At 40.2% G+C, this 23,298-nt stretch overlaps 3 protein-coding genes across 4 annotated transcripts; all 3 read left to right on the forward strand.

Moving 5' to 3' along the window:
* The first annotated feature begins 3,032 nt into the window (after positions 1-3,032).
* notum1a (notum, palmitoleoyl-protein carboxylesterase a) lies at positions 3,033-9,903 on the forward strand. Its single transcript, XM_084371212.1, has 11 exons — positions 3,033-3,591; positions 6,276-6,328; positions 6,417-6,512; positions 6,860-6,920; positions 7,006-7,064; positions 7,163-7,265; positions 7,527-7,718; positions 7,825-7,922; positions 8,013-8,160; positions 8,251-8,298; positions 8,388-9,903. Exons 1-11 carry the CDS (start codon positions 3,263-3,265, stop codon positions 8,689-8,691), a joined length of 1,491 nt encoding a protein of 496 aa, XP_084227338.1. The 5' UTR covers positions 3,033-3,262; the 3' UTR covers positions 8,692-9,903.
* A 4,172-nt stretch (positions 9,904-14,075) lies between these two features.
* Positions 14,076-22,189, forward strand: pycr1a (pyrroline-5-carboxylate reductase 1a). 2 transcript variants are annotated; one of them, XM_084372064.1, is made up of 8 exons: positions 14,076-14,457; positions 19,104-19,175; positions 19,285-19,355; positions 19,507-19,686; positions 20,283-20,504; positions 20,596-20,688; positions 21,353-21,516; positions 21,806-22,189. In XM_084372064.1, exons 2-8 carry the CDS (start codon positions 19,109-19,111, stop codon positions 21,984-21,986), a joined length of 978 nt encoding a protein of 325 aa, XP_084228190.1. In that variant the 5' UTR covers positions 14,076-14,457; positions 19,104-19,108; the 3' UTR covers positions 21,987-22,189. The 2 variants fall into 2 exon arrangements, with proteins under 2 accessions (XP_084228190.1, XP_084228189.1); XM_084372063.1 differs by lacking the exon at positions 14,076-14,457 and adding an exon at positions 18,745-18,857.
* myadml2 (myeloid associated differentiation marker like 2) lies at positions 14,456-15,982 on the forward strand. Its single transcript, XM_084372065.1, has one exon. It carries the CDS (start codon positions 14,829-14,831, stop codon positions 15,738-15,740), a length of 912 nt encoding a protein of 303 aa, XP_084228191.1. The 5' UTR covers positions 14,456-14,828; the 3' UTR covers positions 15,741-15,982.
* Positions 22,190-23,298: the final 1,109 nt, after the last annotated feature.

Genomic DNA, 23,298 nt, shown 5'->3' on the forward strand with positions numbered 1-23,298 from the left:
AATAACAAATAAATTGATTGCCTACTATTTTGATTACCAATTATCAGGTTGACTAATTTCTCAAGTAAAAAAAGAAGTCAAAGTTTTGACTCCAGCTTCTGAAATATGATTATTTTCTGGTTTCTTCACTCCTTCATGACACTAAACTGAATATCTTTGAGTTGCAGACAAAATAAGACTTTTGAGGATGTCTTCTTCTGCTACAATAATCCACATTTTTCACAATTTTCAGACATTTTATTAACAACCAATCGATTAATCGAGAAAATAATCGACAGATGAAAATAATCATCAGTTGTATATGATTTTGATGATTATATTAGGCTAATGTTTTCCTTCATAAAACAAAAATATCTCAAGAAACTAAATTACATTAAACAACATTAAAAAAATGAAATTGATCTTGAATTGATGATAAGTGAACTAATTGACAGACAAAATTTTGTAAAAGTCACAGTCCACTTGGACAATGAATGCGTCGTTCACTTTTTTAAAGGTCTCCGTATCATCTCGAAATCAACCTCATTTTTACTTGGTCCCAGACAAAGTGGACTCTGCAGGGATATCACTGTACTGAATAATTGTTTGATACATTCTGTACTTAATAATGGTTTCTGTGGGAAGACGTGAGTCACCAAGACAACCTGATGCTTGATGCACAAAAAACTGTTTGATCGCTGCGTGTGTTGAATAAAAATCATTGATTTCAGCTCCTTCGTGTTTGTTGGCTTATAGAAAACAAAGTAAAATCACAACACATAAAATTCGCCCCTGCTATGCTTTTTAATTATCTAATGAATGAAGAGAAATTTTCGCTTGTTTCCTGTGGATGTTTTTATGTGACTGCGGATCAGATCAATTTTAGGAGTGCCTATGGTTTATTGTGTATGATGCATTGTCGGACTCGCACTGGTCTTGGTCTTGACTTGGTCTCAGTTAAGGTGGTCTTGACTGCAACACTGCCAGCATCATAGCTGTTGGTCATATACTGACAAATGCTACTCAGTAGGATTCGTGTACATGGTCATGTTTCTCGTGACACTGACTCGAGTTTAAAATGAAAAATTTCATATAGACAAATCCTAAAGATTAGATTCAATATGAATATTTCAGCCAATATACACACCTTTTCCCTACAATGTGGTTATAAAACACTTTTGACACAGACATGTAACAGAGGCAGGATATTTTAAAGTAAAAAAAAATACACTTAAGTGTCTAAAATAACATCAGTGTACAGAACCAATAAACATCACTGGGAATTTAACAGTTATAAAATATTCCAAGAGTATTTTTCTGCATTACAATCTCTAAAAAGAAAATTTTTGTAACAGCCCATATCGGACAACGCAAACGACCATATTGCTATACCTGTCAAGTCAAGTCAAAATGTGTTTGTATAACACATGAGTTGACCAAAGTGCTTTACAAACAAAAGATATAAATAAACAAGGTTAACAAAACAAACAATGAAAGACCATGCATATACCCAGAGATCAAGAGAAAATTCCTAAGCAATGTAAAAACTAATGATTAAGTAGTAGCAGCTTAACATTGATAAAAAGCCAAAGAAAGACATAGGCCAATATCAGCTGCTAATATCGGCCAAACTATCCGTGAGGCCCCAAGTAGTTTTTGAAGAAAGTGGAATCCAAAGTGAATCCTGTAGATGACTGTTTCATCAACTAAAAATAAACTAAACCACAAAAATTAACTAAAGACAGGGTGCGATCTCTAGAAACTAGTGTGACAGATCTGCACACTGGGGCTCTCAGTGCCTCCAGTCTCACTACCAAAGCTGAAACTGCATCAATACGGCCATATCAATTAGGGATATGTTTTTTTCTGAAAAAATATATTTTCCATTGTATTTTCCTTTGTTTTTACTGGCCATTGGAAATAAATCCAGGTGGTCCTTCAGTCTTTTGCAGCACCTTTACCATAGCTCAGGTAGTGCTGTAGAAATGAAAACCCCTTAGCTGCTCTAGAGTCAGTGGCTTGTTGCTTACATAAATATTTGCAGGTATAAAGGTACTGATGTAAAGGTGTACATTAGTAGTTAGTATCACAGTGTTAGCCATCCCTGTGATGTTCAACTCCTTCAAACTAAACTGAATGACTTCTTAAGAACGAGCTCAATCAAAATCACCAAAACACTACCATGATACCTTGATGATTAATCACTTTAGCTCTGCATGCTGCACTTCAACTTCAACGTGTCCTTAAAATGAGAGGTTGTCCGGGGGAAGCCTTCCTCAACCGTAACGAGGCATTCCTGCACTAAAAGAGCCGGCTTCCCATCAGGATGCTCTGCTCGACTTAAAATATACAGTAGAGCAGGAAAGTTTGGAAGAGGCTGAGGAGGGAGGGAGGAGGGTGAGGCGAGGGGGGTGAAAGAGTGATGGTTGCTTTGATCTTTGGAGGCCCCAGTCTGAATTTAAAAAAAAGTGTCCAAGTCCCCCCCTTTTTTAATAAACGTTAAGAAAACAAGATCAACTCAACAGAGCTAGAGGTGATTATTTGGGGTGTCATACATTCATTAGCCTTAAAAAAAAAAATCCGTATCATAATATTATAAATAAGAATAATAACGATTTTGCTTGCTTTAATCAGGTAAAGTCTATTGGGATCAACATTTCTCCTCCTGGCCAAATATTGTTGGAGCTCTGCACGAGTTTTGATGATGTTTTGTTTTTTTCCCCAGTTGATTTTCAGGCAAGTGTGTAACAAGATGCGTATTCTCACTTAATAAATTTGCGGTGGAATGGGAAATGGGCATTTCAAGGCCAATAAAAGCCACCACATCAAATAAAACTTCGCGGATCAAAAGAACCAACGCATGGACATTTTTTCCCTCTATAAATTAAAAAAAAAAAAAAAAGGAGGCAGTCTGCCACGCTTGATCATGCCCTGAGTCCTGCCCCGCTCCTGCGATTGGCTGGACGGACACACAAGGGGGGAAAGTTTGAATAAAATACAAGAGCATGGCACGAGTGTTGTCGTTCAGGCTTGTGCGCTTGGTCCAGCAGCGCTTGAGTTGTACAAGACAGAAACATTTGAAAGTTTTGAGATATCTCCTGAGAATACAGCGGGGTTTTTCTTTAATCTAAACGGACTTTGTTTGGTTTCTGGAGGCGGATGACAAGTGCTGCGGTGCATTTTAAACCGTGCGTAATTCTCGTGTCTTTCTCAGCTCCATCTGTTAATTTGGTGTCTTTTCCTGACGAGACGTTGCACCAGGAGGAAGGACATTTAATAAAAGATGACATCGATCAGAATGATTTCATCAGTGCTGCTGCTGGTGCTGATGCAGTCCGGAGCTCAGTGCGCACGGAGGTTCCGGGGTGGCCGCAACCCACAACCGCGACGCGCACCACCTCCTCCCACATACCGGGCGGACCGGGGTGACACCACGGAGAGCTTCCCTCTGGATTTCACCGCCGTGGAGGAGAACATGGATAACTTCATGACACAGGTGAAGAACCTGGCGCAGTCCCTCTACCCGTGCTCGGCGCAGAAGCTCGACTACGACATGAAGCTGAACTTTTTGGAAAATACCTCAGTCACCTGCAACGACGGAAGCGCCGCTGGGTATGTACCATGAGAATACACATGTACAGTGTGATTAACAGGCCAGAGCAGGTTCAGCTGAGCAGCAATTGTTATTTTGCTTCAGCAGGGCGCACCCCGTCCTGCTGGTCATCCTGCTACCCGAAGTAACCCGCATGTATCTGGCCTGAGGGCAACAATGCTCGTCTGAGTGCAGAGTGCGCGCAAAAGACGCAAAATAACTGAGTGTCCAAACTGGTTAAAAATATTTAAATGCTGAAAATGAAATAAAAAATATATAGAGAAAATATCAATGGGGACATTTTCAAAAGAGCGCAGTGTCCTGGGACAGAATAAGGTCCAGTCGGGAGAAGATAGACAGCTGCTTTGCGTCAGCGAAGCGTGAAATTTGCGGATAGCCACATGGCCTATGCTTCATTTCCTTTGCTTCAAATTAGAATGCAGGATTTGCTCTGAAGAAAGTTTAGATTCAAGTTTTCAGACCCCCGCCCATCTCTCTCTGTCTCTCTGATGATTGCACCCAGTGGGCACACTATATTGAAACGTGATCGTACAGCCGTTTAACAGTATGTTTTCTTGCTGTCAGTGGCTCCCAGTAGTTTAGGATTTCTTTTAGTCTGTGGTCCATGAGGTAAACAATGGATCACTACATGTGTTGGCAATGATATCAACTGCTGACATTGCTGTTAAGCAGAAATCCATTTGGCAGGAAGAAAGCCTGCATGAAGCGGGATAAGCCTTGGCACTAAAAGCATGTTAATATCAGACAGATCCACTGTCTCTTCTATTGTATAACACATAAACTATGTATAGAGTCGTCGCAGGGAGTCAAAGTGTGTGCTGTAGCTTAGACAGCTTTACATACAAATAATACTACAGCAGGTGGGGATGAATTAAATAAAAGCCAGCTGTATAATGTGTAATATTTCATATTCATACATGTCTTTAAATGGTAATTGTCATTAACAGCAGTGGATTTCAAACACAAGATAAAGTTTTCTAATATCTGAAAAAGTGTGCCACTTTATAAGAACAGTATTTAAACCGAAGAGCATTTAAAAGCACTGTTGAATCATTATCATGTTGTGTAGTTACAGTTATTTGCACTTGTACTCTCTATCCTCTATCAGGAGGCTTTGATGACCGTCTGCCATCGTGTATAAAAACCTCTCTGGGACCAGTTCAGTGACTGGCAGACTTTATGCTATACATGTCTCTTTATGGATTTTCTATCCCGTCTAATTCCTGTTTAACCCCAAAGTGGTAGACAGAGCTGTCTGTTAGCGCCGTAAAGCTCTTTAGAGACGCAGCATGAGGATGAGAGCAGGAGACAGTTACTGGCAGATGGCCGCTTCATTCACTCCTATGGCTGTTGTTGTCAGTTGAGATGCTAATCCATCAGCCCCTAACAGTATTTTCCAGAGAGATGTTGTTACAGTTACAGACAAACAAGAAAAAATCATTCACGAGACGGGAACTGTGTGATTCATCTTCTGTTGCACTTGTTAGAGCGCCTTTCCCCTCTTGGCTCGTTCAGCGTGCCAAGCCCGCCTTCACTTTGTTGTTTGGAAGTAGTAAGTAGGGTGCACTGTCCTCAGCCTACATCATTGACTGTGGCTCGCAATAATAGCACAAGACATTAACTGCAGCCAAAGTGTGATTCAGTGTCTGAGCAAACAGCTCAGAGCTTCAGCCAAGTCTGTTTTCTTTAAAGTCACTGAAATGTTTTTGGCAATTCCTCTAGAGTTTAGTCATCGGTAAAGTCGGGTGGATACTGATTGAATTTAAAAAAGAAAAACATCTTTCTGCATCACAGGAGCACATTTGGAGTATTTTGCTTCTGCGGCTAAAGCTCCTTTACACACCAGAGTTTTTTTAATTTGCCTCATCTTTGATTTTTTTTCCTGGCATTAAATACAAATCCTGTTAAAAAAAAAAAGAAAAAGGATGATGATGATCCTGCAGCATCGCAGAATCATGATAGCATTGCCCTCTTCTGGGCTGACGACATACAGCACACATCTCTGATATTCTAGCATGCGTTCACTTCTTTTTAAAGTCCCAGTCCAGGGTGCATTTAAGGGGAATGATCTCGGATATATGTGGGTCTGTTTACATCTACACAAGCCAAATGCTGTTGTGTTATTCCACCGCATCTTTTATCATATCATCCTTGTCGATTTTGTGTGTGAGGACACCGCTGAGGAATGATGAGCTCAGAGTGGAGAGACTACGATGCTACATTAAACATCTACTGGCATCTACAGTACAAACAGGATAGGGGACAAGACGGTGTTTATCTCCGGTTTGATCACTATATCAGTTACTGTACACACAACCTCATTGTTCTCACTGAATTTATGGTGGAGGAATTTTATTATTTTGCTGCTTTCTGCCACCTTTTAGAGATAGGAATCAGCAGAGTAACAGGACATCCTTGTTTAGATGAAAGTGATGTCATATGTGTTTGTATTTTGTGCCTGGATACCATCATGTGGTGGTAGATGCAGTGAGGGTATTACTTTTTTGGTGTCTATGTCATGTTTGTGCAGAAAGAAAGAACACCATGTGAAATTGGGAGATGTGGCTGTATCTTTTGTTTGTATATATTGTAAAATAAACCATCAGTAATCACATATTCTTACCTATTTGCATGCAAGTAAAGCATATGATGTGCTGATTTGATATTCTTTGGTCTCTTGCAGGTACTACCTGAAAGAATCTCGAGGCAGCCGACGGTGGTTGATATTCTTAGAGGGTCAGTATTAACGACCGATCTCACCAATTTTGATAGATTTCTCCAGTCATGCCCAAATTAAACATGTTTTTGTGTGATCTACGCCCAGGTGGCTGGTACTGCTTCAACAAGGAGAACTGTGACAGCCGATACGAGACCATGCAGAGACTGATGAGCTCATCCAAGTGGCCCCAAACTAAAACAGGTCAGCCTCAGCTAGTCTGTACAGTTTGCACCACTGTGACGCCACCTGCAGTAAATCCTGACCCCCTTACATGGTGATAAAAGCACCCAGAACCCACTGTAATGCCCCAGTAATTAAAAGGATCGGATGTATCCGCGCTCATCTGCAGTGTTATTGCAACCGACACCCCGTTATAATGTAGCTGCGGTGTAGGGTTACCTGGCGCCCGCTGCTGCAGGAACAGAGACGCCTCCCTCTGTCATTGCAGTTTAATAACTGTAATCCATGTGGTAATGATGATGAGGAAGAAGAGGATGTGTCTGGGAGTGCTGGGATGCCTAATGATACATGTTGATCTGTCTCTGCAGGCACGGGGATCCTGTCTCCGCTGCCTGAGGAAAACCCTCACTGGTGGAATGCCAACATGGTGTAAGTTAACTCATGCTTGCATGTTTATCAAAGCCCTTTTTTTATTATCACAGCTAGCAACTTAAACTTCATGTTGGTTTTGCAGGTTCATCCCGTACTGCTCGAGCGATGTGTGGAGTGGCGCCACAGCCAAAACAGAGCAGAGTAAGACGTGACCGAATCATTAAAACAAAAAAATAACATGTAACCTTCTTTAAGAAAAGAGTAATTCCCCAGTTCTTCTCTCTTTGTGTCATGCTTAGGTGGCTATGCCTTTATGGGCTCACTAATTATTCAGGAGGTTGTGAAGGACCTGTTGAACAAAGGGCTGGACAACGCCAAAGTTCTCCTATTAGCAGGAAGCAGGTATGTTTGTGAGTGAACATTTTGCTTGTGTTTAAAAATTCTTCTACATTTCATTCGATTCCTTTGCTGTTGGCAGTTAACGTTTCTACACACTAATTAATATGGGGGATGCAGAGGGGATACTGGTGGATTTGACTGCAGTTCAGTATTTGTTAGTGTGAAACCACTAGATATTTGTAAGGTGACTTCAGGACAATTTTCCAGCTGTGTTTGTGGTCAGACTCCAGTATGAATAAGAATATGTCATATTTCTGCGTGCAGCGCTGGTGGTACTGGGGTCCTCCTGAACGTGGACCATGTGGCAGAGCTGCTGGAGGGACTGGGGCACACTGGGATACAAGTACGAGGTCTGTCTGATTCTGGCTGGTTCCTGGACAACAAGCAGTACCACTGCACAGACTGTGTAGACGCTGTCAGCTGTGCTCCCACTGAGACCATCAAGAGAGGCATCAAGTATGGGAGCCTGTGAATATTGTCATAACATGTCAAGATTTTGCGAGGTGAACTGTTTCTGGGAAAGGTGACGAGATCATCAGGTTGCTAATATCTGTCCCATCAGGTACTGGGGAGGAGTGGTCCCAGAGAGGTGCAGGCAAACCCATGAAGGAGAGGAGTGGAACTGTTTCTTTGGATATAGAGTCTTCCCATCAATAAAAAGTGAGTTTAGGGTCTCAAAGCATATGATACAGATACTGTATAAATACTATAATCATATATTAATCTTTTTCCTCCATTCCTCTTGTGCAGGCCCTGTGTTTGTTGTCCAGTGGCTGTTTGATGAGGCCCAGTTGACAGTGGACAACATCCAGCTAACAGGCCAGCCTGTGCAGGAAGGCCAGTGGCGCTACATCCAAAACCTGGGCATCGAGCTGAGGAATACACTCAAAGACGTCCCGTAAGGCCAAAACTCTGCACTAAATGAGGATAATTCAAGTAGGATCACTGCATGGATTCAGATTGATTTATGTTTTATTTCTATTTTCAGAGCTATGTTTGCTCCAGCGTGCCTATCGCATGAAGTCATCACCAGAAAGTGAGTATATGAAGTCATTCAGTACCCAAACTTTGTGTCTGAGATTTTCTACTTGTGAACTGACAGCGCCCTCTTGTGTTGTCTTCTAGTTACTGGATCGATGTGCAAGTTAAAGGCACTTCCCTGCCCCGTGCGCTGCACTGCTGGGACCGCAGCCTACATGATAACAGGAACAACAAGGCCCCGCCCAAAGGCTGCCCTGTACATCTGATCGACAGCTGCCCGTGGCCACACTGCAACCCCACCTGCCCCACCATCCGAGACCAGTTCACAGGGCAAGAAATGAACGTCATTCAGTTCCTCATGCACATGGGCTTCGATGTGCAGAAGATGGCCGAGCAGCAAGGCATGGACCCCAGCAAGTTACTGGGCATGCTCAGCAGCGGCAGCTAAAGGGACACGCGTACACACAGTATCTCCAAGCTAAGCCCAAGCAGGGCTGGCTGGCCTCTCAGGCCAGTCGCCCATGTCTGATACCTCCAAATACACATCCACCTTCTCAACCCATTCTACCTATAGTCGAATCCCCTATGACCTCCTGTTTACTTTAGCCTCAGTCACACACAGGGGCTTATGTTGTGGAGAATATGTCTTAAAGAAAAGAGACTGCAGCTTGTACGTTCGAATGAATTTATTTGCAAAGAAACTGAGACAAAGTTGTGTGTCTTATCCAGAACCAAACAATTAATGATGGAATAATAGGTAGACACCTGTTACCTGTTTGCCTGCAGGGACAGCACAAGGCTTAAACACCATTCCTGTTATGAAGGCCAAAAGGTCCAAATGAAAGGAAATAACAAACTCAGAACTTAATGTGAATTTTGCTTCACTTATGTTCAGACACAATTTGGATTTGTCCCACAATCCCTTTTCTCACACCTGGTGACAAGTACTGGGGCAACACGCCACCACGACAAGGCACAACTCTCTGCTACTCTCCATTTAAATTATCTTTTGCTTTTTAAAAGAAAGAAATATCACGAATGTAATCCAGTTTTAAGGATGCTCATTGATGTTTTTTTTATAAATAATATTTTCATCCTTCCATATAGATCATATTTAGTCATTGTTTAACAAGAAAGAAAACGCCACAATGACGTAAGGATGCTCTCTTTGTTAAGTAGTCACTATAGAGTATATAAGGGTATTATTTTGTTCATTAGTTGGGTTCTAACAACATCTCATCACACAAATACGTCAAGACAGAAACAGGGACAATATAATGTGAGAAAAGCACTGGATCAGGAAGGAAACTTTCTATTTATCTCTCAACGATAGAGAGACAACTGACATCAATACTCCTCTAATAAGACCAGGTTGGATTAACACACTCCTTATATGCACAATCTGATATCGACATGTTGTTGTTCCTACTACAGCTACAAAGATCAATTAGTTGTTGAAAATAAGTTAAAATTATATGATTTTAGCTTCTTAAATGTGAAATTTTCCAGTTTCTTTACTCTTCTGTGTCAGTAGACTAAATATCTTTGGGCTTTGGACAAAAACAAGACATTTGTGGACATCATCTTGGCCTTTTGAAGACACTTTATAGACCAAACAACTAATCAGTTAATTGAGAAAACATGCAAAAGATTAATCACAGCCCTGGTTGCGACTCAATCGAAAAAGAAAGAGAAAGAAAAAATACTCACATGGCAGAGGTTATCCTTTCTAACACATGGTTAACATTGTGAACGGGTCTATTTCAACCCAAGCCATGATCTTTTTTCCTAAACCAAACCAAGTCGTGTTGTTGCCTAACAGGGGACACCAACCCTGGTCTCCAGCAATATTAATGAATATGCTGTAGGAACATCAACACATCGATATCAAATAAACCTTCTTGCACATAGTCAGGCTACTGAAATTTAAGCTGCAAACAGATAAATATCAGATTTTATTCTACAGAGGCCCTAAACTGCCATGGGTCAAACATATTACTTCCTCCATTTTCCCGTGATAACAAGTTAAGTTTTATGTTTTCTTGAGATAACAATTATGTAATTATCACAAAAGAACAACTATTGTTTTACCGAGATACAGAGATATTATTCCAATCATTTTGATTGTGCTGAAGCCTTCTTAAATGTCTTCTTAGATGACACACACTATGTATAGTATGTATGTATATTATCCACAACAGGAAGGTATAAAGCAATTTCAGAGTGTATCAGACCTTGATTGTAATGCAAGGATCAATGTGCTATTGTTCATCTGACATTGCCACATGTAATGCAATGGTTCCTGCAGTGATTTGGGTCTAATATAACCTCGGCTACTAAATTTCTTTATCTCAGGAAAACAACAGTTGTTATCTTGTGATAATAACCTAAATAACTCCTGATCTTAAGAAAACAAATAAAACTTAGCTTGTTATCACGGGAAAAGGGAGGAAATAATAGGTTTTACCCATGGCTGCTCAGGGCTTCCATATTACTCCTTGCTAATGAAATATCAAAAAGAACAACTGACACACACAAACTTTATCGTTGTATTTTCAGTTTCAACAGCTGCGAAGATGCCTCAAATCCTGGTTTAGTCGTTGCCTGAAACTGATTGTGGTGCTTAAGTGAACCTGGGAACACTTTAAGGTTTATCAGTACCTATACATACACCACAGTGCCATTACATCTAATCTATACCTCTTTCTCACATCACTATAAAAGGACTGTTCAGACCCGAACATAGGGTGCACATTCATGTTAAATCACCTCAGTAGATCAGCAATCCTCAGATCAATGCAATGAACATTTAAAGGGAGACAAATATTGTGTATTGTATATTTTTTTGAGTATTTGTATAGGTTCTTTTAAGTGTTCACTATTGTAACTCCCTTCTTATATTTCATAATAGAGATCACTTTTTAATATAATGACAATGCTGTATGTAATGATGTCTTTATAAATGATGTTTTTAAAGGACCTCTATTTCGCATCACACCAGAGAAGGAAAGGTATTACTAATTGTAATTTTATTCTGTAACATATTTTTTAACAGAAGAAAAAAAACTCAAGCTACATTGGTAATTTACATATTTATTTTGTTATGTAAATCATATTTATAAGTGCTATTTTCACAGAGAAGTGATTCTTTGTAAATTGTAAATACATTGCTGTTTTTTCTCTTCGTGTTGATTGCATGTCTTTGTATCAAAAGAAAAGACACATTACATATACTACAAGGTAAATATTGCTGTGCAGTCTTGTTATTACTATCATCATTTTTTAAATTATTATTAAAGGTGCAGTAAGCAGTATTAAAATTTAGCCACTTGTTGAATTTAAACAAATAGGGGCAGCATATCACCAAGGTAACCACTAACTGCTGCTAACTGAGCTGCTGTTAGCTAGTAAGCTAAGTTAACCATGCAGCTAGCAGTTGTATTAGCTGACTCTGCCCAGACTTTGAGCTCAGAGCACCAGGGGATTGTTGGTGTTGTTTACTAATTGGACCATCACCTCTTGATGTACAATGTGGCAAGGGGCTAGCCAGTTAGCATGCTAACTTCAATGGATACACCTGTTACACAATACATAGACATCTTTGAATTAATGTCAAAACTCTTATTTCTTCACGTTCTGTTGATAATTTTAGTTAATTATGTGAATGTTTTAAACTAAAATCTTTATAAATAGCACCTTTAATAGTAGTGAGAGTAGAACTGGTATCATTATCTGCACAGGTCTCATTCCATTTTTCTCTCACAGCAGAAAAGACCTTTAGCAGGAGCTCAGGTCAACAGCTCCCTCAGGCTCCCAACATGGTTTGTCAGTATTTTGACATATCTGATCATAGATATGAGGCTTAGTGTACACACACTGACAGTCAAAGGTTTTTCCAACACCTAATATTTTAGCAGTCTTTGATAAATCTCGGGAAATTTGATCAATGTCCTAAAAAAGAAAAATATCTTAGAGTAGTATATCTTAGAGTAGGTAAGTAAGTAAATGACAAATGATGACGTTCTTGTTTACACGGACAGCCCTTATTTATCCAACGCGCTGTTTGCGCTCTTCCCATTGGGAGCTGTCGGGGTTCAGCTTCTAGCTCAAGGACAACTCGACATGTGGTCAAGAGGAGCCAGAGATCCAGCCACTAATCCTGCTTTATCTGTTGAGACACGGCCATCTTTACACACCAATATCGTCCTCTGACTTTGCTGCAAATATAAATATGCCATGTCCTTAGTTTGGGCCACCTTAATGTTCCAGACATAGTGCTAAAAGATGACTGTCATATGATCATGATATCATCAGAGTATCTTTTCCACAAAGCAATCTTGGACAGAATTGTTATTCATAGGATGGGGCTAAATCACTGCTCATAGCTGTGCCACTGCAAGTAATACGAATCCAAAATGAAACAGGTAATGGTGAAAATCAGGTGTTAGCAGGAATTCATTAGGAAGCAAAATCCCCAATGGATGTTTCTTGAACTCTCATTTTTTCTCAAGAAACATAGGTGATGTTGAGGTCATACAGAGAGGGAATAGAAAAGAGCTGACTGATTTTCTAAAAAATGAATTCTTCTACTTACTTCCACTCTTTCACTATAGAACAGCATGAAACCTTTATTCTCTTTTGTAGACTTTACAGCTGATCAATGAGACTTGATACAGCAGTTCTATTACTGAAATTAAAGACTGTTTCCAGAGATCAATCTCCTCAACCTATCAGAGGAAAACAAGAGCAGCAGCTACTCCCTCCACTGTATATTCTCCACTGTGAGGTTCAAAAATGCTGTCTGGAACGTCCACAAAAGTGGTCCAACTCTAAATAGTATCACCTCAGTGCCTCACATGATCACGTTTAAACGTTCTCACAATCTGAGAGAGAGATTGGTTCAATATGACAAAAGAAAACCACCCTGGATGGGTAATCAACCTAAAGGCCTTTTCCGCTGTTGCCACCGTGCACGATGTTGTAACACCAACTGCTTTACATATCAAAAATATAAAATATTTAATAAACTCCAGCAGCACACATGTTGATGTCTACATGCTAAAATGTACCTGGGGTTGTATTTCAAACTAGAATGGTAGTAGGGGGCATACCTCTGACAAAGGCCCATTTAATCAAGCCTGATCCAATAACAAATAAAACATATTTAAATCCACAAGATCCAATTTTTTTAACAGGGAGAGAAAAACATTTCAGAACATAGAGAGAGTCTGCTCAATGAGAATAATCAAATTAGTCAGAGTGGGAGGATCAGGCCATTTCCACTAAAATACAGAGCTTGTAACATTTCTTATTTCACTTAGGCGTTACCTTACATTATATTATATGGAGTGTTTAAAACATTTTCACCAGCAGCATACTTTCTGATCCAGAAAAACTCTTTTTGATGGTGGATTTCTCTAAGAATCACCTTGCACACCATAAATCACAAATGCCAGTCCACTAATATCACAGGTTAAAGTATTTTAAGTAACTACTAATCCAGTCCCACTTCCCTCTGACATGCATCGCTTGAATCTGATGCATAATCATCTCTCTGGACCTGTGTGTAATTTCTGTGTCTAATGGGAGTCTTAGCCTACCTCCCTGTCATTACACCGCCTATAAATGCCAGTTTCTTTCTGAGGGAGCTCTGACTCAGCCTCTCTGGGTGCTCCCTAGAAATACGACTCCCATTCTGCCTGCCACATGTAGCCTCCCACCCCTCTGTGGAATACAGACCCCCTATTTATAGAGCTGGCAGGGCCTGTAACCCTGGGCTCGGCACAAACTTTCATTTAAACAGCTACCCCTAGCAATCTACTGAGCGCACACTGACACACACAGGACATACAGCAGGGTGAGGGTGTGTGTTTGTTAGAGGGAGAAGGAGTGGGAGAGCAAATCCGAGAAGCAACAGGAGACAGAAACAGCGAAACAAAGAGCTGAAGACAGGGCCAACAGTTTCAATGATTTTGACGGGAACTTCAGTGAAGAAATTACAAGAACCGAGTCACTAAGAAATGGAGCTTGACTGACACGACGACAAATTAGTCCACCTGTTCGGCACTGAGGGCTATTGTTGGAAGACTGATCACTGGATGTCATTTGTTCTGGACCTAACTTCACTTTGAACTTTTGATACACTGGACAACTTGATACAAGAGAGCGCAGAAGGGGAAACCAAGATTTCGGAGGACGTACACTACAGCTTTGAGTAAGACAAGGATCAAATTCTCAATCTCAATCATAAAAATGACCGATACCATTGTTAGTGAAAGTAGTCTATATGCAGAGATATTACTTTAAAACATTCAAATTAAACATATATCCTATTCCAAGTTCTAACTACGATTACAAGTTACTGTACACACGTCTACATAAGTGTCTAAATGTAACTTGATCTTACACACACCACTGTAATTACAAAGCAAGCTCAAGGAAAAATTACAGAGAGTTGTAATTAAGGACCATCTATAAAAAGCCAACCAAGGAAAGGGTGAGGTCCGGGCCACAAGGACATCCGAGTACAGGACGTTAAGAAACTCAACAAGAAAAACAGCTGCTTGCGGGGGGACAACACAAACCATGGATTCTCATGGAGAACACTACCTCAACAAAGAGGCTGTGCTGTCACCTTTAGGTATAGCTCGGATGTGCCAGCTGCTACTTGGTTGCACCATAATGGCCCTCGTGTCCCACAGTGCAGGCTACAGCGCCAACTATGGAACCTTCTGCATGTTCGTGTGGTGCTTCTGCTTCGCTGTCACACTGGTTGTCTTCACCTTGGACATTACGCGGCTCCACACGTGCATGCCCATATCCTGGGATAACTTCACTGTGGCCTTTGCCATGCTGGCAACACTGATGTACATCACTGCCTCCGTGGTCTACCCTGTTTACTTCCTCCAAACAGAGTGCCCTGATGAGAGCTGTGAAGTCCAAATGTACCGCATTGCTGTCACTGTCTGCTCCAGTGTCTGCTGCTTCCCCTATGGCGCTGAAGTGTTCCTGACTCGAGCCAAGCCGGGGGCTGTGGTGGGTTACATGGCCACCGTGTCCGGCCTACTCAAGGTGGTCCAGGCTTTTTCGGCCTGCATTATTTTCGGGGCACTGGCCAATGATAGCGAGTACACTGTCTACATTGCCTCCCAGTACTGTGTGGTGGTGTACAGCCTTTGCTTCATAGTCACCGTGATAGTGATCGTACTGACGGTTTCTGGGAGGACCTCTGCCCTGCGGTTCCCCTTTGACCGGTTTGTGGTTGTCTACACCTTCTTCGCTGTGATCCTCTATCTCAGTACTGCACTCATCTGGCCCATCTTCAGCTTTGACAGGAAGTACGGCAACACTACTCGTCCTGAGGACTGTCCTCGCGGAGAGTGTGCCTGGGACAGTAAGCTGGTGGTGGCAGTGTTCACCCACATCAACCTGATCCTCTATTTTGTTGACCTTGTTTACTCTCAAAGGATTCGCTTCATCTCCAGCTCTTCTGCATAAACAAACCTTCCCTCCTCAAGACTGTGTCGCCTCAGCAACAAACAAAGAAAGCTTGAGGCCATGCCCATCATGCTCGCCACAGTCTGGTGTCTGTGAAGGACTCAATACATTGAATCCAGCGATTCATGGTGTCATATGCATGTGTGACATCTTTTATAATCAGTATTTGTCTAGAACTGATACTGTGGGTAGCGAAACTGAAAGCATTACCCCAATCTACAAACTTGCTGTGACCTACCAGGGAGAGCCTGCCAGGTGCGCTGATGAGCTGATCTCAGAAACTTTGTCCACAGAGGACCCTGGGAAGCACCAACAACATCCCTCAGCTCCAAATTCCTTTGGTGGTTGCACACAGGACGGAGCTGTGGGATTATGGGGTGATGTTTAAATATCAGAACAGTGTTATATCAGTCAATCTTAGAGGGGCTGACAATTTATTTAAGTATTAATATATGTATTATGTGTTACATTGGATGAAAATATATCTCATAGAGATGCCTCACTTATGTTAAGTATCCAGTATGCACTGAACATAGGTTTTGGTTTTCAAGCCATTTTTTGCAGTTTCCAATTTGAGTTCTTGTCCTCATTTACAGGGTATGTAATGCCGACTGATTGTGTGTATCAGTCCTTTTCTGTTATTCACTGAATGTTAAATGTTTCTGATGAATGAACTTTTGAAGGCAAAATTTTGACAGCAGTATTAATTTGATTATTTGGGATAAGCACAGTCTTCTTTTGCTATGTTTCTGGCATATTCCCATGTCTAATAAAATATCAAAGAGCATGTTTTGTTGGTCTTTTTCAATGTATGTATGCTTTGCTTTATATGAAGTAGGTCTCTTTTGATATGTGAACCTATGTCTCAATTTTCATTAGACTCAAAGAAATCATAAATCTAATTTGTGTACTACTAATAAAGGTTGAAATCAAAATTGAATTTGGCACAGTTTTATTGATTGTTATAAAGACGAGTAGAGGAGAGCAGGGTGGGCCGTCACCTCACCTTCATTTTAATCCCTAAAAACCTTTATCCTTAATAGATTCCCTTTCAATGTGTAATGGGAGCCTGAAGTGTCAGTTAGGAGTGGAGTGACCTTACATTCCTTAGGCTGAAGATACACTTGCTTTTAACAACGCATTCGTGTACGCATGAGGGCTGGCTGGCTTTGGAGCGTTGGTTGTGCACGTCCTCAGAAATTAACGCTAAGTGTGTGCAAATGAAGATGCACATGAATGGTAGGAGCAGTGTAGGGCCAGTATTGGGATGTGACTGGGTCAGGAGTCATTGAGCAAGTCAGCAGCAGCAGGGACAACAATAGGACAACCAGCTAACGTGTGCCACCTAGTGGTATTGCCACTAACACAACTACGCAAATGTGGGGTTCAAAAGCAAGTATATCTCCGGCCTTAAGCTTATTCTATTCAAAACATGTGGACAGTCAAATATGTCTTGTGCACTTGTGACACCCATCACCAACATGGGGTTGGCAGTCACACACTATGGAGTTAGTAGTACCTATGTTTTAATGGGGGGAAAAAATGTAGGCATTGGTATAAGTGCATTTGTCTTACCTTATATAATAATATAAAAAAATTCCATCTTTATGTCATTCACTTAATGTCGCGTGTGAAACCAACCCCAAAGAAAATAGACAAGATAAGAATCCTCAACTGGGATTTTTTGCTATAGTGACTAAGCTAACACGCACATGTTGTAGCCTAGCTAAGACAATAACTTCTCTAAACTAAAGCTCTCCTTTATACCTCACTTTAAAATGTTCACAGGCGAGGTAATTCTTCAACGTTTTAGTAATGTAACATTTAGTCTCGTTCACTAACTTCCATTTTTACTCTGACTCCCCCATTGGTATGAAGAACAGAAACTGCCAAAACCAAAATGAATAAAGAAAAAATGGCTCAATGAATTAGTAAATATGTCATAAAATGCACCAAAAAATTATACTGAAAGTAAATACAGGCTTTTACAGGGTTAAGATTTTACAAAATGTGATGTGATTCTTATATGTAATAAATTGATATTTCTGTTTTAAATTGCTTCTGAATTTACTTACTTTTGTATTAATCCCCTATTTATTTACTTTCTAATTTGTTTTAGCCTGCCATTTCGTTTATTATTTTCTTGTTTTACTTACATACTTATTTATCTTGCAATATACAAAGGGAAATAATTGAGAAATAGATACATAAATAAACATATACTTTTAAAAAAATGAATAACTAATTAAATAAAATGGGAAAGTAAATAAATGGAGGAATAAAAAAAGGTTAATAAATTAAAACAGAAATGTCAATTTGTGTCACATTTTATGAATTAATTGATGCTACATTAATGTTTTTTAGTTGCATTTATTGACATGTAACATATCTAATAAACCATTTATTTTTTTATTTTGGCAGTTCAAGTCCTCCATATACCAGATGTACAGCAACAGGCGACCAAAATTAGGATACATTTTTCTCGCGGTTTGAACAGTGTTAGTAGTTTTTTTTAGACATTTTAATGCAGAAATGTTACGTATTATATCTTTAACTTAATTTACTGTTATATTTCACTGGGCTGTTTTAATGTTATCTGTCGCCCTGGACAGCCTTTGTTTGACCCCGCCAAAGCTAGAGCTTCACAACACAATACGTGTGACACATTAAGCTAGCAGCTGAAAGACAAATAATAAAAATGTGGGCTATTACTCACCACGGGCGGTTAACTAGGCTACAAGTTGGCTTTCTGGGTCAGGATAACATCTGTCTCCATTCCCAGAAAATAACTCTCTCCCCTGCCTTTCGAGCTTTCCGCCAGCAGATGATAGTAATGCGCCGACACGGTGACCAACTTTTCAGCCCCGCGGCACAACCTGATGCAACTGGTTTCTCGGTTTAGCAGAGCCCGCCCCGAATTACGGCTAATCTCACTGTGATTGGTCAAACGTGTTACGTGCGTTCTAAAGAAGCGAGCTCATTGGCTGCGTCGCATCTCTGTCAAATGTCCCTCGGCAGGTACGGGAGAGCGCGAGGCAGCCTGGGCCACGTTGACTGTTGTAATCCCAGGTGTTTGTTTCAGGTGGACGCGGAAGTAAGAGGCTCTACACTTTATTCGTAAGTCTTTTATACCGAGAATGAATGTACTGTAGAGTAATATGGCTGCCGCTGACTGTCCTTTGTTTTGAAACGTCGTAATGAGGAAGTAGGAGTGTGTTTACTACTTCGACACCACGTCTCTAAGGCTGTAAAGCGGCTACAAGAGGCACGATAGTTATTAATCTCAGAGAATTACCTGTCTTTGTTGTTCAAAATGAATTAATCTCTGCTCAAGTTAAAGTTTTCAGCTCTGTTCACACACAGGTAGAATGAGTGTGGGTTTCATAGGAGCAGGCCAGCTGGCCCACGCTCTGGTGAGAGGCTTCACAGCTGCAGGTGAGTTATGATTCATACTGTTATCATGCATGACTTCTGTTGTTGATGTATGTTGATTGCAATCAGACACTGAAATGATTTCTGGATATTTTTTTTTTTCTATTTTAAGGCGTGATTGCCACCCACAAAATCACAGCTAGCTCCCCCGACACAGATCTCCCCACTGTACAGGGACTGCGGGTGGGTAACTTACAAAATTAGGCATATCAATATTTTGTTTAATTGAATCAGTGATTCTGTTTAATCAGGGTCCAATTCACAGTATCATTGTTTGACGCATGTAATGGATTCCTATGGCTACTTCTAGTACTAAATTATATCATTTGTACAGAAACTGGGAGTCCATTTCACCACCAGCAACAAGGAGACCGTGAGCAAAAGTGATGTTCTCTTCCTGGCTGTGAAGCCACACATCATTCCTTTCGTACTGGATGAGATCGGACCAGACATTGAGGATCGTCACCTCATTGTGTCCTGTTCTGCAGGTGTCACCATCAGCTCTATAGAGAAGGCAAGTCATAGCCCTCTGAGATTGTTGATAGCAGAAGTGAATCTTTAATATCTATATAGATAGATAGATAGACAGACACATTTGTTGTTCGTTCAGTCATCTGCAAAAGTCAGAAAACACCAGAAAACTTGATCACCTAACTTGACCCAGAAAATACATTATTAAAACTACAATTTTGCACAGTTTCATGAGAAGATTTGTACCTTTTACATGACATGGTAAATATTGTTTTATGAGCTCTATATGACTGCATCAACCATTGTGAAATTCTGGTTTTATTGTTTATGCTAACATAAGGCTCTGACTGTTTTCCTGTGCCATAATCTAAGTAGACCCTCGGGGCAAAACAGTCACATGCTGTAACATGACGTTGGTTAGCTGCTTGAAGTGCTTGGAGTGTAAACAGCCTTACATTTCCATTTAATAAGACTAGGATATGCTGTCTTTACAAATATTATATAACATGGCAGACAAAAGCAAATTAAAATGATTCCATTAACTTAGTTTATAAGCTTTGATCCAAGTTAGTTCTTTCACAGTATCAAACTATAAATGACAAACTCCTGTTTATTCAATACTTTTACTATCTTTTACAGAAGCTGCAGCAGTATCGCACTGCTCCAAAGGTGATGCGCTGCATGACTAACACTCCAGTGGTGGTGCGAGAGGGTGCCACTGTGTACGCCACAGGCACCCATGCAGAAGTGGAGGATGGACAGCTCCTGGAACAGCTGATGGCCAGTGTGGGATACTGCATTGAGGTGGAAGAGGACCTGATTGATGCTGTCACTGGCCTCAGCGGGAGCGGCCCTGCCTACGTGAGTCTTTTGCCCAATTTTGCATTATCTGTAACACTTGTCTTTTGGATTGTTTCCCCCCATCCTAACAACTATGGTTGTGGCCTTGCAGGCGTTTACAGCTGTAGATGCTCTCGCTGATGGTGGAGTTAAAATGGGCCTGCCCAGGAGACTGGCTGTGCGCCTCGGAGCCCAAGCCCTGCTGGTATTACTGTTTTGTCTTTTGTAACAAATTTATATGCTACATTTATGTGCTTTCTTTTATGTTTTGTTTTTGTTCCTGTTTTATTAGGTTACCATTGGTTTGTATAGTTGCCTCTGGCAAGGAGGTCATGTTTTCACCTGTGTCTGCTGTTTGTTGGTTGGTTTTTCAGCAGGATTACACAAAAACTACTGAACAGATTTCCATGAAACATAGATAGATAGCTAGATAGATACCAGCCACCTAAGTATGCCTGATTTTTTTTTTTTCATCAAGATCCATGTATTATTCCCTCAGAAATTAACAAAAGTGTCGGAAAAAAAACATGTTTTTTGGAAATTCGCTTGATGGTTTTTGTCTGAACCTGCTGACAAACCAACCAACAAACACAGGTGAAAACATAAGGTTTTCAAGCTTTGCTGTGGGTTACCTGCCTTATTTTTACACATAGGGCCATTTAGCACCCTCACGAGAAAACATGAACAGTTTAATATACACTATTCCTGTAAAATCTATACGTCCTGATACAATTTTGCCAGGTGTTTGCAGTCAGGTCGGCTCTATACACAAACTGAACATACAGTATGAACAAAGACACAAGCTGGACATGACATAATCAGTATTGTGTGAGTCTAATGTGGATTTCCCTTTATGTTTTTCTTTTAAGGGAGCTGCTCGAATGCTGTTAGACTCCGAGCAGCACCCTGGCCAGCTCAAGGACAACGTGTGCTCACCAGGGGGCGCCACCATCCACGCCCTGCACGTCATGGAAAGTGGCGGCTTCCGCAGCCTCCTGATCAACGCTGTAGAGGCCTCCTGTGTTAGGACGAGGTGAGTTGTGTCAGACAAACAAACTAACAAATGTTTTTCCTGTTCAAGGGATACACAAGTTCATTTTCATACTCAAATGGCCAAGTTGATGTATTTCCTCTGAGGTTTATAATTCAGACAGTAGATGGAGCTGTATGCAAATAATGTTACAATGATAGTTTTGTCCTTCTCTGGTTACTATTTACCTAGTGATAAGGTTATTATGACGCTGCTATACTATATGCTGTGCCAAGTATTTCTGTTTTATCCCTGTTATAAATGTCTCTGTGTTCTATCTCTCTCTAAAAAGGGAACTTCAGTATTTGGCCGACCAAGAGAAAATCTCCCCAGCTGCCATAAAGAAGACAACTCTGGACAAAGTGTTGCAGCAGCCAGGAGTGACTGCAGAAGCTGTTGGAGTCAAACCTCGTGGGATCAGTATGTTCAACAACAGCGGCAGCAGCAGTAACGCAAGGAGCAAAAAGAAGTGAACATTTCTTTTGTAACGCTCAGACACAGCACATTGTAATGTGAGGATGCAGTATACACTGTAAATAAAACACTACTGGCAGATTAGATAAGCCAGTGGAGTACTTTCTAGAATAAAATATATATATATATTTGGGATGATACTCTGAAAACGGCAATATTTCTTTTTTGTAATAAACTGTCTTTAAATAAATAATAAACTTTGTGAGATGTTATGTCTTATATTTCTACAGTAGTTTACAGTATGCACTATTTCTGTTGGAATCTATTAGGACTGGTCATTTCTCTTCCCAGCAACAATACAACATTTATATTCTTATGATGTGAAAAGTTTCATGTTAAAATGTGATAACGTGTATTGGTACTATAAATGGAATACTATGGAATACTATGGAACTATTTTCGCCTTTCAGGCCAGACTAGAAAAAGAAAAAACGGATCACTTACACATCTTAACATGAAAATTTACATACAAACTTATCATGGAACTTTTCTTGTTAAAATAATATAAAAACAATGTATAAACATTGAAATGTGATAACTTACATTGTTGTAATGTGATAAGTTTGTCATAATTACGTGAAAATATCTTGTTATAACATGAAAAAAACATGTTATAGCAATAACATTTTCATGTTGTCATCTCGTTATAACATGAAAAAATTAGTTTTTCATGCCACACTAGAAAAATAATGGACTGCTATCACAGTGATGAAAATTGTTTTGTTTTTTTTTGTATTTGGCATATTATTTTATAAAACTATGGAGGCCTATTGCTGCCAAACCACAAAAAAAAAAAAAAAACACGGATCGCTATGGCATTATAACATGAAGATTTTATTGTGATAACAGGATTTTTTTCACGTTATATCAGGGTATTTTCACGTTTTTACAACATACGAACTTATCACGTTATAGGAAGAAACTCTTATTAGTTTCACATTAAAACATGGTAGGTTTAAGTCATAATAACGTGAAAGTATCTTGTTATAAGGTGAAAAACATCTTGTTATAATAAAATGTTCGCGATAGTGATCTGTTTTTTCTTTGTGTGGTTTGGCAACAATAAGCTCCCGTAGTTTTCAAACATATTTCTTAAGAATGAAACTGGAAGTTTTCAAAAGCTTACATGATTAAAAACGTGGATGTGATTTATTTATTGTTGGCGAGCACTTCTGTTTTCCAGTCACCTGATAAGTGTTAGCAGCTGGTGAGAGTGTGACAGTAAGGGGAACATTTTTGGTGAAAATGTTTTTTTTTTCTTGTGAGGGAAGAAGATCCTTCATGAATGAAGGCACGTGACCAAACACGATG

Source organism: Pagrus pagrus (assembly GCF_965226575.1).
Source record: "Pagrus pagrus genome assembly, chromosome: 13".
NCBI classification, from domain to species: Eukaryota; Metazoa; Chordata; class Actinopteri; order Spariformes; family Sparidae; genus Pagrus; species Pagrus pagrus.